This window comes from Nesoenas mayeri, assembly GCF_963082525.1.
Source record: "Nesoenas mayeri genome assembly, chromosome: 3".
NCBI classification, from domain to species: Eukaryota; Metazoa; Chordata; class Aves; order Columbiformes; family Columbidae; genus Nesoenas; species Nesoenas mayeri.
Genome location: NC_137544.1, coordinates 89,172,676 through 89,187,760, shown reverse-complemented (window position 1 = coordinate 89,187,760; position 15,085 = coordinate 89,172,676). Strand labels below are relative to the sequence as shown.

Here is a 15,085-nt window from a genome sequence, read left to right as displayed (position 1 = left end):
TTACACTTCCTTCACTTACAACCATTTCACATGATGCAGATAATTACCTATCTCTTGCTAAGCTCCTTTTAGAGATTTGCATGTAACAGAAATATCCCCTGTGCATACAGCTGCAGAGCTCAAAGTTGAATTACACAGCTCCACTGGAAGTGCAGTTAGACTACAGTTTCCTTGTGACAGAATCATAGACTGGTTTAGGTTGGAAGTGACCTTTAAAGACCATCTAGTCCATCGCCTCTGCAATGGGCAGGAATATCTTTCATCTAAATCAGGTTGCTCAAAGCCCCATCCAGCCTGGCCTTTACACTTCCAGTGATGGGGCACCTACAACTTCTCTGGGGAAACTGTTCCAGTGTCTCAAGATCTTCATAGTAAAATAAATAAATAAACAAACAAACAAACAAACAAATAAATAAATAAATAATCTTCATTTTATCCCATCTGAAGAATCTACCCTGTTTAGATTTAAAATCATTACCCCTTGTTCTGTCAGTACAGGCCCTGGTAAAAAGTCTTTCTTCATCTTATAAGCTCCCTTTATATATTGAACGGCTGCTATAAGGTTTCCGCAAGGGACCATATGTCTCCCTGTTAACCAAATAGCAGGGATATTTACCACTTGAGAGTATTTAGCACAGAAATACTTTTGTTCTAATCTCTACGTACATATAGATATGTCACCATAATCTTGTGAATGTCAGGAAACAAAGAAGAAAAAAGACTAGATGAATAATGTTGGTAGCCTGTGCCTTATAAGGTCTATTTGGGATTAATTCAACTTGAATATTTACCAATGAAGTTACATGTAGAAACTGATTAGCCATGAAAGCAACTCTATTTTTAGCTTTATGCTGATGACCACGAAATTTCTCTTAAGGATCTTCTTTGATCAATTCGTAATTCCAAGGATGATTTTCCTTATCAGAAGGCTAACAAATTCCACTTGAGATCCGCTAGTTCGACTCTAGGTATCTCACTCCAGCATCAATAATAAACGCTCCACACTCATATATTTGTTTTGCTGATTCACTAGAAAAGACAAAATCCTTTTCACTGTTTTCAAGATGTTTTGGCCATAAAGGGAGAATGAAGACAAAAATAACTTTTTAGTGTTTAGCTCAGCAGATCCATCTAAATATTTTGAAGCTACAATGCTGAGTAGGGAAGTTCATTTTCCTTTAGTCAGTCTTCTGTCCCTGGCTACTGAAAGTGTTCATTCATAGCAAAATCTTTCCTGTGTGAGTCATCAGTTTCACAGGTCTATCTTGTTTCCTGTAGAAAACAGACATTGCCCCAGAAATATGCCTTGAGAAGCAGGGGGAATATCCTCCTGTGCATTCCGCAGGGGAAAAAAATACCCTCCTAGCTTCTTTCAAAGCCTAGGCTTGTTTTTGTGTAAAAATCTTCTGATTTCACACATACTGCTACTGTCAGGAGTTCTTATATCTGAGCATAGTATGTTCACTATCAAGCAAGCTTGATTTCATAAACTCCTTTTTCTTGCATCTCCTAAATAGCCCATCTGGCACTTGCAAATGTCCCTACTCCTGGCATTTGAACTTCCACCACATCTGTGATTTCCTGGTAGCTATATTATGGCCAAATATCAACCCTATCTCATTTTTTTAAGAAATGGAAATGAGTCTTATATAAAAATGTATGAAATGCCCTACTGAGTCAGACTGATGGTCAGTCCAGTCTAGTATGCTTTCTTTGACAATGATAATAGAAGGCTATTTAAAAGGTCTTTAAATTCACCAACAAACCCAGCTCTTCAACTTAACAAAAAAACAGAAGTGAAATGAGAGAATTTAGTTCTGTTACTGTCAGATTAGACATGGAAATCCAAAGCTTATTTGTCTTCTTGGAATAATTTAAGTAGCCATTACTACAGAAGCATCAAAGCCAAGGATGGTTTTGCTGGTTTTCTTCAGAGACCTCATTCCTACTATATATCCTCATAGAGTTTAAGATCATGCTAGACTCTGTGCAACAACATATCCAATACAGCATCCAGACAGGTTGAAGGGTGTTAACAACAGTTTTCTATCCCTCATTTCAGAGGGCTGGACTAGGAGCAGAATGCAGTGGGCACCAAGCCAAAATCAGGACAAGAAAAACAAAAACTCTGGGCTGCACTGCGCTAACTAAAGAGCAGCACATCTCCATGTGATTGTTCAGCTCTAGAAGGAAACATTATAAGTTCATGCAATTCATAAAGATCAGAGTATACACCCACGCACTGTGGTTAAACTCCAGTATCTCTAACGCTTTGCGAATGGCTGCGGTTCAAGTCTTCACTTGAACATTTCCTGTGAAAAAGATTTCACCACACCTCTTGGCAGTCAGCTCTGTGGCCCAATTGATCTTCTGGTTGTAAAGGTTTTTCCTGCTATTAAAGCAAAACTTTTTTTGCTTAATCCCATTATTCCTCATCACTGACATCCAGCAGTGTTTCATTCAATCTATGGCAAACCTCAAAAGGCTTTGGAAGAGCCCTGAAGGGAAGAAACAAATCAAGATCAAGTGGGAATATAGGATTTCAATTTGTTCCTTTTTTTTTTTTTTTTTTTTAATTTGCTCTTCTGCTACAATTCCAGATTGATCAGATTTCTCGTTACAGATTATGGCCTGGATTGACGGTGTTTAGCATAAACCAGGCAAGGAAGCTCTGGAAGGAATGTTCCTAACCTCCACCTTTTCAACTAATTATATCAAGCTTCCTTTATTCCTTCACTTCAAGATTCAAAATTTCTAGCAGCATCAAGGAGGAAAACAACATTGTTCTGACCAAAGCAACCCAGTTTATATTTTAATCAGCAGGTGAAATCAGCTCCTTTCAGAGAGTATCCAACACCTGCATTCTCTGAAGACTAAAAGGAAAATTCTCCCCACAGGGGTCCTCAGTTGGGTGGGTGTTTCTGACAGCAAACTAGGCTGGAAGGGCACTGGAACATCCTGACATACTTTTCTAGGGCAGTACAACATTGTGACTTTGCAATATTAGTTTGACTCAAAATACAGCATGTTAAAATGTCATAACACGATGCATTCACTCCACCAGTGAAATGAGAGGAAGCAGCAAGCACAACAATAATCAGAGAGGTAACAACTTCAGGAAGAGTAAGATTGTGCCCCTTCCACAAACGAAACCAGTCATAAATAGGATAATGCAGACATGAATGACACTGAAATCAGAGAATCTTCTTCCTCAGTTTTCATAGAATTTTAGAAACCTCCATCTTCATACGAAAAGTGCCTGAGAAATTCAAAATAAAGCAATGTTTTCAGGGTCACATAGTGAGCCAGTTGCAAAATTACACTAGTACCAATTTTGAATACATCGGATAGAAAGGAATCCCAGTGAAGAAACCAAGGGCTCATTCTCCTTATTCCACATTTATTCTTTGAGGGCTTTTTGTCTGGCTTTCCAATGTTTGCTTTCATCTCTCTTCTTTAAGGGGCAGAGTAGAATTTGCAGACAAAGAAGCATATTTCAATCAAAAACTGGATGAGGAAAGACAAGAGCTTTTCTAGGTTGCCTCAGGAAGGAGATGGAAGGCATGCCTTTATATTATTGTGGTATTTGGGTAAAGATGGGATATTACTCTGAAGAGGACAGTTTTCAAGCAATATCTTAAAAGAGGAACTGCAGATGGCCTATTGGACATTGAAGGGAGAATTTTTGCAGGCAGAAGGGCAGCATGAAAGAAGGGTTAGATATTAAAGCCGGCAAAGGGATCAGCTCAGGCAAGAAGCCGTGGGACATGTGAGAAAATAGGAAGAGCCACAATACAGGTTCAGATGCAACATACAGTAGAGAAACTTGGTACAAGTACCAAGACAAAGATGATCCCAACACACCTGTGAACACACTGAGCAGTGTAGATATAGGGTGAATTTGTAGTACTAAAAGGCATTCAAATGAAGACTGAAGTCTCAACAAAGAGTAAGTTCTGGAGATTCTTATGTAGCTTTAAAGTGACTCCTCTCTGAAGTTAAATATTAGATTGATAATTGCTCTCAGTAGATGAAGTGCTGGCATTTTAGAAAGAAGCAATATTTTACATTAGAGTTTCCACTCAGAGCAAAATTTTGTTAAGCTAAGGAGATAGCCCTTCATATTCATAAAAGTTCTATCTATATTTTCCATTAACTCCAATTAAAATGAAACAAAACAAACAATGACAACAACAAACCACAAAACAACAACAAACCACATCAAAAACAAGAACATATTTCCAAAATATTTCAGGGCAGTTTGATTAGTGGTTAACAGCTGGTATGACCTGGTGCAATTTAGTTAAATTAATTTGGATTACAAGTGCTTATATCGCTCAGGAATCTCACTGTAATTTCGATTTTGACTTCAGATACACTAGCATGAAACTGTAAGTTTCCTGTTAAAATAGTAGGAGTTATAGCAGGACAGAGTCAATGCAAATTTAGTAAGAACCATATCTTAAGTTACAGCTTTCCTTTTCTACTAATTCATCAGTAGCTGGGTCCTCTGACTACAATGACCAGCCATAACTTCTGACATTCAATGAAATAGGTCATGTTTTATGTTACTGTGGTAAATATATGTTCTCTGCGTCACTCCACCATGCCAGAGCACGTGTAAATTGGAAATAATCAGTGTTCAATGTAAAACTGTCAGCAGAAGGTTATGTTTGAGCTCAAGTTTTAGACGGTTGCCAGTAAATAATTCTGAATCTCTTTTTTGCCTTCTTACAGAAAGGAGTGGAAGCAGAACCATGCACCCCAATTTTTTATTAATCACTATGATATTCATCTGCCAGAAGGCAAAAACCAAACCAAAATAAATAAATTTAAAAAAAAAATAATCTGTTGGGGAAAAATACATCTGGAACAGTGTTTCTTACATTTACCTCCCAGTTCCTCAAAGTACATAGTGCTGATTGTCACAGATGATATGGGGAGAGTGGGACACAGATTTACTGCAATTTGCAAGAGGAGAAATGAATCCAAACACATAGTATATAAACAAAGCACCAGCTTTCATAGATGAAGAGGGATAAATTGACAGCGAGGTGGCTGAAAGGAGTGAAGAATATTATTAGCCACTCTTGTCAGGAAGGCAGCTTAAGGAAGAGCAACAATTGCACTGATGTTGTCAGAGGCCAGCATTACCTGTCAATTATTTATTGGATGTTCCAATAAAAGCAAGTTCAGTACAGTTTCCAGAAAGCTCTACACTTTTTATTTCACAGGAACCAAGACTGATTTCCAAAACTGAGAATATGAAATTATTCTCCTCTTAGGTATTCTGTCTCTAGTTTGGCCATTGTATTACAGAGCTAGATCTAGAGAAAGCCTGAGCAGCACCTTTACAGTTTCCTGCTTTCCTTCTCACCCCACCCCCCCCCCCCCATGCCCCCCATTAGAATCAGTCTGCAGCAATGAACCATAGAGCCAAAGGAATAAATTCCCAACTCTGCACATTCGAAGTGTGTTTCTCCTGTTCCTACAGTTAAGTTCATTTTTTGTTACTTTTCACAGAAAGAATTCTCATTCCTTGGTTCTGCCAGATCCTCAGTTGTAGGGGATCATTTTAAACATAACTGATTAGATGTGACCAGTCAAATCAACCTAAAGCTGCAAGCTCTAAACTGTTTGTACACATACACTGAGTGATGCTGCTACTTGCTCAAGCTACAGGAAACACAGCCCCAGAAGAGTTCACTTTGAAACCTGAAGGATCTCTTCAGTTATTCGCAAAGTCTAGGTTACAAAGATTACACTTGGGATTAGGATAAAGAAAAAAAGGCCTTTGCTGGCTTTCATTGTATGCTAGATCTTTGAAGTTTACAGCAAAGGTATAGGATAAGCGTTGTCAGCTCATCCTTTTCTTGAAGTGGCCTCCCCATAGACAAGCTACAGTGGATGCTTCTCTTGATAATAAACTGCAAGGCTCTTCTGAGAAACAGGTGTGGGAGGGTAACAGACAGAGAGATATTACACTATCTTAACTGACAAGTGCTAGAGTATAAGACTTCCACTAAATGTAAGGAAGACCATGACCATATTTGTTTTGTCAGCATTTTAAAAAACCCTAGCTTCTCTGTTAGAAGAAAATAAGTGAAGATGGATGAGGAATGTCTTTGGAAGAATCCTTACCTCCTCAAAATTAAACTTAAACTATTGCTTTGTGTAGTGGAAGATCACATTCCAGCATCTAGTAACAAGCGTTAGACATTGTAAAAAAGAAGGCATCCCTTCTGCTAAATCATTTTGGGTTTGGGGTGAGGGTATTTTGTTTTGTTCAAGAAATAAAAAAGGGAGAGTATCCATATATATTTCATTTTTTCCCCAATGGAAAAGCATTTTGACAAAAGCAAGCATTTATGCAACGTACTCTTTCATGAATGAGAGTTAGTAAGGATCTGCAAATCATTACACTACATTCCTCAAAAGCTCACAAGACCTGTGCTACCACACTTTGCCCAGCAATGACTTATCTCAGTTATTCAGAAAATTTTAAACCAATTAAATAAAAAAATAAAAAAATGAGAGATTGAGAATCCAAACAGGAGACACTGAGTAAATTCAGCATCTATGTCCCATATGGGCTTATGAAGCAGAATCACTTGGTCAAGTAAGGAGATGTTGACACAGACTCACAAGTGTTGTCAGGGCTGTGAGATTCCACTGCTTTTTGCAGAGCGCCTAAGGTTACTCCCACCTGTCTCCAAGGTATACAAGAATGTCAAATTAATTCAGGAAGGATTCTCTATTTCAGCTAATTACTAGAGAGCAAGCTGGATGGGGCAGTGCACACAGAGAGGTGGACTCGTCAGTGCGACATATAGGTTAATACCAACCCAAGACCTCCTCCATCTCAGTCTCAGGTCTGAGTCCTTGAATCCCATAGTGCATTCAGTCCTGACAACAAACATTGGCAGCTACTATTCATAAGCACAGAGCCTTTTCCCCATTTTACAATCATTCCTCACTGTAGCCCAAAATCAACTGATGCATTAGCTGGGGAGGAGGCAGGAAATAAGGGCTGACAGAAACCAGGATCCAGAGCCTGTTGACCCAACACCAACCTTATCATTTCACCTAGTGACAAATAGTAAATAGGTGAGGTTAGTCCAAAGCTTTGGAGCTACAGCTTCAAACACAGCAACAGATTCCGTTGTATCTTTTTGTGAAGGTGCTCAGTTCACTGGGAAGAGGAACACTGTAATAGTAGTCAGCAGTATCCACAATAAAAGCCTGTCAATGACCTACTGACCTACCTCAAGGTCTCTGAGATTGAGTTTCCCTTCTGTGTTCTGAATGGGAGATATGTGAGCCAGCAATTGCTGAGGATTACCGATTCACAAGTTGATTGCTAAGTGGCAACCGAAGTGCTTCCACTGTCCATTATTTAATCCACAACTATTTTATTATTAAATTAATAGCTTAAAAATCAGGAGAGAGGCTCCTAGAATTCTGTGACTTTGGTTTCTAGGGTAGAAAAAATGATTACCACCCCAGAAATGCCATCAGGTTAGAGTATGAGAAGATTAACAGCTTTCATTTAACATAGAAACCCCCCATATTAAGGTAAAATACAGGAGATTTTAAACTAACGTTAATGATAAGAAATCAAGTCTTGAAAAAAAAAAACATATATGCTGATAATCCATTTGAGGAAGTGACCTTCCTAAAACAAAATGAGAAATATTGCCTTTTTACTACCGAGCAAGTTTGCAATACATGTAAAAATCACTCCCTGCAGAGATTCATCATGCTGGGTATTTCTGGCGAAGTATCCTCCTTGTACCTGGAATCTTGTCCTTTCTGCAGCATAGACTTGGTAGTGAAGCATCGCTTGCAAGACTTTCTTGTGACCATCTGGTACCAAGCAGACAGCCCCTAGGATCTCCAGCACAGCAATCTTGGTCTTAATGTTCTCAGTCCGTAAACTCTGGGAGATGATGTTGATACTCTCTGGATGAGCCAGGACGTGAGCCCGTCCTTGGGAGTTGTTCATCAGTGCCTTGATACACCCTATAACGGATGTGTGTATACGGCTCTCTGAGGTGTCATAGTCCATGCTCTTTAGGAAATTTAGCAAACAGCTCAGGCCATCCAGCTCAATAAACCTGGTCACAAACCTGGTGGGGGAATAAAAAAAAAAAGGCAGGTAGGAAAAATAAGAAAAGTAGACCAAATGCAAGTTATTCAAAAGATACTATTCAATCCTGCGTCCATAAAAGCTGGCTAGTTTTCAGCCTTATGTTCAGAGAATAATTCCCAGGTATTTAAGAAAAACAAAACAAACAAAAAAGAAAGGAAACAGACTAGTTAATAATGGTGTGGTACATAGTTTCAGGGTAATTATATTCTATCACCTGGTGACTGTTCGGTTGCTGTATTCTTTGTTGCAGCTACCACCAAACACCTACTATGGTCCACCCTAATAGTTGCTGCATTTTCAGGATTGAATTGCTACATCTTACATACATGGTAATGCACACAAGATACATACCCATCACCACACTTTTAATTATGAGTTTAGATTATCTTGAAAATCATTTCTAGACTTTGGTCAAACTTTTAGCCAATACTGCTTATAGGCTGCCACATCCAGGAGTGGATACACTGACAGGCAAACTCTTTAAAACTGTATCTGTCAGCTCTACTGACTCCACACTCTGATCCTGTGAGATATATAAATATATATATGAATATATAAAGTTAAAATTCAAAAGATACATGTTCTTCAGTAAAAGGCAAAGCTCCTATAATGGCCTTGGCTGCATTTTTGTTTGATTGTTTGGCTTTAGTTTGAAGAGGTATATTAAGGATTAGACAGGTCCACTGTCAACCTGCAGTAGCAAAATGTACAGTAAAAACATAATAAATACAAGAAATACAGAATGAAACAGTTACCAAATGACACCAATGAAGACTGACTCTATAGTGGGACAAGTTTATTTTGACTGCTGATATCACTAGACTTCTATTTGTACTGTATTCTATCATAAAATTTGCCTTTCTTCAGGTTAAGATTACAGAAACAGAGGATGAAAGCAATATAGGAGAAAGCCATTGGAAAAGTTTAAGGTTTTGTTGAAAACCAGGGTTAAAAAATCCAAATGGGTCAAATTAGACCATGCAGACAGCCTCCTAGACAAATCAATAAAAATTAGTGGAGTTATATGTCAGTTTGAACCAAGCATTCTAGCAATCTTTCATTTAGAGTCCCCAGGCTTAAAAATGGGGATTCAAAGATATTAAAAAGTGTGCAAATAACTTGTCTAGATCGCCTTGTTTACCTCCTGCCTCCTCTAACAGATTGTTCAGGCAGGTGCTCTTTTTTAGAATATCTGAATGCAAAACCATGTCAATTACATCTGAATTTTCACTCTACCAAAATGTATGCCAACAATAATACATTTACAACCACGCTTTAAACAGCATAATGTAGAAAGGTACCTTAAACAAATGAAAAGGTTGTTAACAATTGCCACCTGGATACTTCCTAACATGCTGTGTTTCTCTTTCATGTCCTTAAGTGAGATGCTGTTCCTAATATGCATCAGTAATCAATGCACCATACTGAAAGATTGAATTTCACTGGTCTCTGTTCGTGTCTCTGCATCAGCAAGACAAACCTGAGTCATACTTATGTATCTCCTGGATAATATGGACTTGACATATGTATGGTTTTCTGGTGGTTACACCCCACAGCACATAGGAATTTTCAGGGCCTACCTGAAAGTTATGCTGACTATGCTGATGTATTTGCCAACTTTCAGCTTGTTTGGGCCAGCAGTTTGACCAGAAACATGGCAAAGCCTGGTGCTTTCAACAAAGTTTCAGTCTGAGGTTTGGGTTTTGTTCAAAACTGAATTTCAAAGTTAATATCAGAGTAAGGGCAAGCACATACAGGAATATGTGCACACCGAAAATGAAAACAAGGTTTAGTTGAACCCTGCTAAGACATTCTGCCAAGTTTCACACATATCTGATTGCATATTGCTTGGATGCATCATCTTGTCTACCCTAGCAAATCACAGGAGAAAAAGCCCCTTTGCCTCCAGGCCAAAGAGTGGGGTCAGCATTGTGCACCAGGAATTTGGTAAGTCGCTCAAGGCAGTTTATTGTTTAAGCTGATTATAGAAAGATTAAAACTTTGTTCAGCCTTTGTAATGCATACAGCTACTAGCATGCCAAAGAAGACTGAAGTAAGTGCATTCATGGCTAAATGAGTTGCTGCTAAGGATGTATTTGGAACCAAAACAAGCACAAAATCAACTTGTTACCAAACATTGTGATTCCAACAATGTCTGAGCTTTCTCTAACTGTGGGCCTAAAAAGCAGAGTTGCTCTTTGCCTCTACTATGTAGGGACTAGCTTAAATTATCCTCCTCCTCACCTCCAAATTTCGGTTCTATGAATCTATCCTGTATCTTAGCTAGTCCCTCTAACTTTTCAAGGAGAAAAAAAAAAATAAAAAGGTAATATTTTGCTGGTTTTTTCAGTTCCAGGACTGAGGGAAGACATAATATGGATACTTTTCTAAACAGAGGGAGCTCTATTGACAAAAGAAATAATCCTGGAGATGCAGCTGAACAAAAAGTCCCTTAAACATACTTTTGGATGGAACACTTGGTCTTATGACAAGACATATGAGGCACTAAAGCCTTCGTGTATATTAGCTTGCTCTGATGACCACATGAAAAAACCGGTAAATGCACAAAAGTCACGTTGTCCCAATTAAATACAACCCCTTAATAAATACACTGGCAGAGCAGTTTTTCTAGGATTGTTTGGATGAGGTCATTCCAAAAAGGAGGCATGCACACGAAAGTGGTGTCTGCCACGACCTTGATTAATGACATAATTTAAAACAATGTTGGGACTTTCCTGTTCTCTTCCTACTTCAGAGTGCAAACAGTAAGCTGCATTACTCAATAGGAAGCAAAATGAAGTACCTTCCCATTTCAGCTGACATCAGAAGCAGCAATCAAATTACGATTTTCACCTTTCTTTTCCAAAACACTTTGGAAAAGCCAGAAATCATGCAAGAAGAAGATAAAGAAATGGCAATAGCAGTTTCAGAGCCAACAGACACTCAGTATGAGAATTTGCTCGGTGCAAGCACGTATGTCAGGAGATATGTTTGTAAATGTCTGTGCAGGAGAGAAGAAGAAGTGGGAGTTTAGCTGATAGGCTGAAAGCCATAACACTCGCACTGTTTGCTGTTTGTGCATCTGCCTGTAAGCAGGGACGTGTGTGTATGCACAGGCAAACCCAACTTATACAAATAAACTACCTTCTTCCTCAGAATATGCACGTGTGTGACTAACTGCCATCCTATACGTCCTGCATGCTGCAAAATAAGGTCTTGTTCTAGACAAGAAGGTGTAAAGTCAAGCACATTTGCCAATGCATTTTGGCTAACACATTCAAAAACTGAAGTGCAAATAAAGCAGAGTGTGTTTTAATAGGTGCTAAACAAGCAAATTAAAGCCTAACCTCACCTCAGACTCTCACTTGACCAGTTTAGCACACTTTAAAAGGCAGGGTGCCTCTTAGCCTTTCAAGTTTTAGAGAGTGATGATCAGAATGAGTTAGCTAACTCTAATAACAAACCTTTCATCCAAATACAGATGAGGCGCAGCCTAAGAGGTAATGACCCACTGATGGATTCCAAGTGTGAGGGGGGACAGCCTCACTGTGAGACTTGATCCAGCTCAGGAAAAACAAAAAGATCATATGCTGTGGGTGTGCAGAGAGCAGGATGTTCCCACCCTGTTAACAGCCAAGGCTACGCTTCCCTGCAGCATCAGTTTTTGAAACAGGGGGCACACATAATCCTGACAACTACTGAACTGCTGAAAAATTCAGCATAATAGGTTTTACTTGCTGGATGCATAAATGACCATCTCCAGTATGTACTTGAATGCAATATGGCTAAATCAAATAACAACAACAACAACAACAACAACAACAACAACAACAACAACAACAACAACAAGGAGGTAACTCTGAGTTAAAAAAAACTACACAGAAAAGCAGACAGTAAAGGGAATTAGTGATGCTTCAGACTAAGGGAGTTATTTTTATGGGTTTCCAAAATGTGATTTCTTTTTCCAATCACTTGTAAGTTTTTATTTTTGCTACACTTCTGAACCTCCATTTTCGGGCACTAAAATACCAGAAGAAAAGCTCTTCTCTCACTGCTTCTGTCCAACAGTTTGTCATCACACTTACTTTTAGTCATAAGTTCTTACAAACCTAAAAGAAAATGTGTTTCCTTACAAGATGCAGATGTAGGTTTTTCTTCTCTGAGGCTGGGGTTGTTCTTGCGTGCTGGAACATAACCTAGCTTTATTATTTCAGGGCAGCTCCTAAATATCAGAACAAAATACACTTGCACAAGTGGGGCCAACTAGCTGCCCAGGGATGCTTGTATCACCTTTTCTCTCCAAAGAGGAGAGGAATTTAAGTTTGGGTAAGGCTACTTCAGCTTTTGTTGCTGTTAGAACTGGTGGGTTGGAACAGAGGCATGGATTAGTACCATTACTCTGCATTTTGTTCTAGCAGAGACACAGTTCTACAGCAAAATAAAACATGGAGCCAAGCATATGCATTTTTCTTCTTTTGATTCCTCTAGATCAGAGAATTCAAGCAGAGGAGTCTCTTGGTAAGCTGTCAGAGCCCCTGTGTACCCTACCATGACAAATGGATTCCAGACAGTCCATCCTGTATGAATTTTCTCCTTTTTTTTTCATATTTTCTTCAGAGGGCTGATGAACAGAAGTGGCAAGGAAAATAGGATTTGATGTCCAAATTAAAATAGAAAGACTAGTATTTTGAAGGTTTGGGTATAGTACTGCTTATGAGAGGGATTTGACGGAGCAGAGGGCCTCTCTACTGCAACCTTTCCATCAAGAAAAAATTGGCTTGTTGATCAGGCATTGGCATGCAGCCCATTTGGCAGCTAACGAATTGAGTCGCTGGAAATTAGTTGAGACATAGGACTTAACTCAAAATTTGGCTTGGCTTAACTATTGAAAAAAAAAAAAAAAAGCCCCATAACCATCGCCAGCGATTTAGAAGGGAACACTTTATAGGGCAGCTCGTAGATGCTTTTACTGAAGCTTGTTAGGGTTATTATAAACAGATGAAGCAACAGGCTGTTGTCAAGGGGATCCAGCAGAAGCAATATAGGTCTGAGCAGGAAAACCTTGCAGGGCTTTGAGTGAAAGACATTTCTGTTTCTTCTTCTCTTTTGACTTGCTCTCAACAAGGAGGCCAGGCTCTTCTATTCAAAATGACAGAGCAGAACAACCAATGGTCACCACCAAAGTGTTTCAGCTATACATAGCAAAGAGTCCTTGCTGCTGTGGCTACACTCAGTGAAAGCTATCACTTTCATGGAGCATCAAACCTGCACCACAACCATGTAACACAGTTGCTACATCAAGTCTCAACAACACAGCACTTTGGTTTAAAGTCCTTGTGAGTGCTGGGAGTTCAGCAGTTGTCTTAGCTTCCAGTTTAAAGTTCAGCTGCATTTTGCTGTGTTCTCTGCTTTAGGATAGCAATAGACAGGAACAAACAGTCACTTATTCTCTTGGGTTAGGTCTCAATATAGGCCACTGTTTCTACACTTCCACGTTAAAACCCGTCACCCTACCCACATGCTAAAGTTACCAAAGTCCGATGAAGCTTTATGCCTCAGAAGAACATCAGGATCTATCTTTGTGCTTTCTTACAGCCCACCACAACGGGAGGTAAAACACTGAGGTTTAAGCTGATGTGCCCTACCTTGTGCTTGCTGTGAGGTGAGAAGTTGCACATACTCAACTTTTTAAACATAATGAAAGGGAGAAGCACAATCAGAACTTAGCTCTGCAAGAAGTCTCGGAAATATCTTCACCTCAAGTAAACATAACTGCAATACAAATTCTCTGATATAATTTTGGGGGCTGATATTTATTTATTTATTCATTCATCCACTTATTTATTTATTTAATTGATTTGTTTGGTTAGGCTCTGCCCCCTCGTCCCCCAAAAAAACCCTTGTTTGATTAGGCATTATTGAAGTGCTCTTAAACTGTAATTTCAGCATAGTGTGGATGCAAACACATTTGGCCTATTTTGGGCCCAGCACAAAGACAGTCAGAAGCTTTTTGACCAAGTGTTTCCTGAGATCAAATTAACTATAGTTGTTGTTTCTGCACAATGCTCTTATAAGTGTTAAATGGGAAAAGTTTCCAAGCTAGTCAGTTGCTTTTGTTCAGAGCTTTGTTCCCATAAAAGCAAAGGTGACTTTACTTTCAAAGATAAAGTACTCAATAAAGTCTCTTCATATTTCTGTACTCCACAGTTACACATAGAACAGGAAGAATGCCAAACTAGGTGATGTCAGATGGATTAGCTGCTTTGTACCAAACAGTTCACATTACTAAAGATAAGGACAAGCTTGAATTCAAAGTTCAGAGATTCTGCCCAACATCAGTCAAATTACATGGGATGTTCAGGGGACTTTGAAGTCTAAAATCTCATCTTCATAGTCATTAGCTGTGTTTGCACAGAGCTATCATAGGTTTTCCACAGCAAACTGTGTCTTTCATTTTCCTGAAGCTATATGCCTCAGCATTAGTATGCCTCCCAACTAGCCAGGTTCAGACCAGAGACTGCAGGGCTCTCTGTGGATTGTCTGAAATATCAGAGAGGCTTATGTGAGGTGAGACAATGAGGTTTCTGTCCTTGCCACTCTTTCCCATGTCACATCTGACCATAGGGAGGCAATGAATGGTGATGAAAGGCAAACAACATTACCTCATGGGCTGAGTCCGCAGAGCTGTCTTCAAGTCTTCAACTATTTTATTTTTCATTTCTGTTTCTTCTTCATCGAAAGCATACAGAGTCTGCATCTGTTCAGAAAAGAAGATGACAATCAGGAAAGCTCGGGCTGCCTGGAAGCTAAGAGACAAGCTGGGAATGATGAAAAACAACTATTCCATCAACCCATGCAGAGGTGCCTGCCGACCTCTCACCAGGAAAGCAGTGCCTCAGCTACAAAACTGAATCCAGATGAAGCTGCTCATGT

General features: G+C 39.2%; 1 protein-coding gene across 2 annotated transcripts in view; it reads right to left on the bottom strand.

Moving 5' to 3' along the window:
* The window catches only part of DAAM2 (dishevelled associated activator of morphogenesis 2), a gene marked incomplete at both ends in the record, with an annotated part of 118,760 nt that overhangs the window by 54,016 nt on the left and 49,659 nt on the right, over nucleotides 1-15,085 (bottom strand). For both annotated transcript variants that reach the window (XM_080341335.1, XM_080341334.1), the window contains 2 exons: nucleotides 7,796-8,129; nucleotides 14,815-14,909. In XM_080341335.1, coding sequence (XP_080197461.1) covers nucleotides 7,796-8,129; nucleotides 14,815-14,909 — 429 coding nt within the window. The remainder of the gene's footprint in view (nucleotides 1-7,795; nucleotides 8,130-14,814; nucleotides 14,910-15,085) is intronic.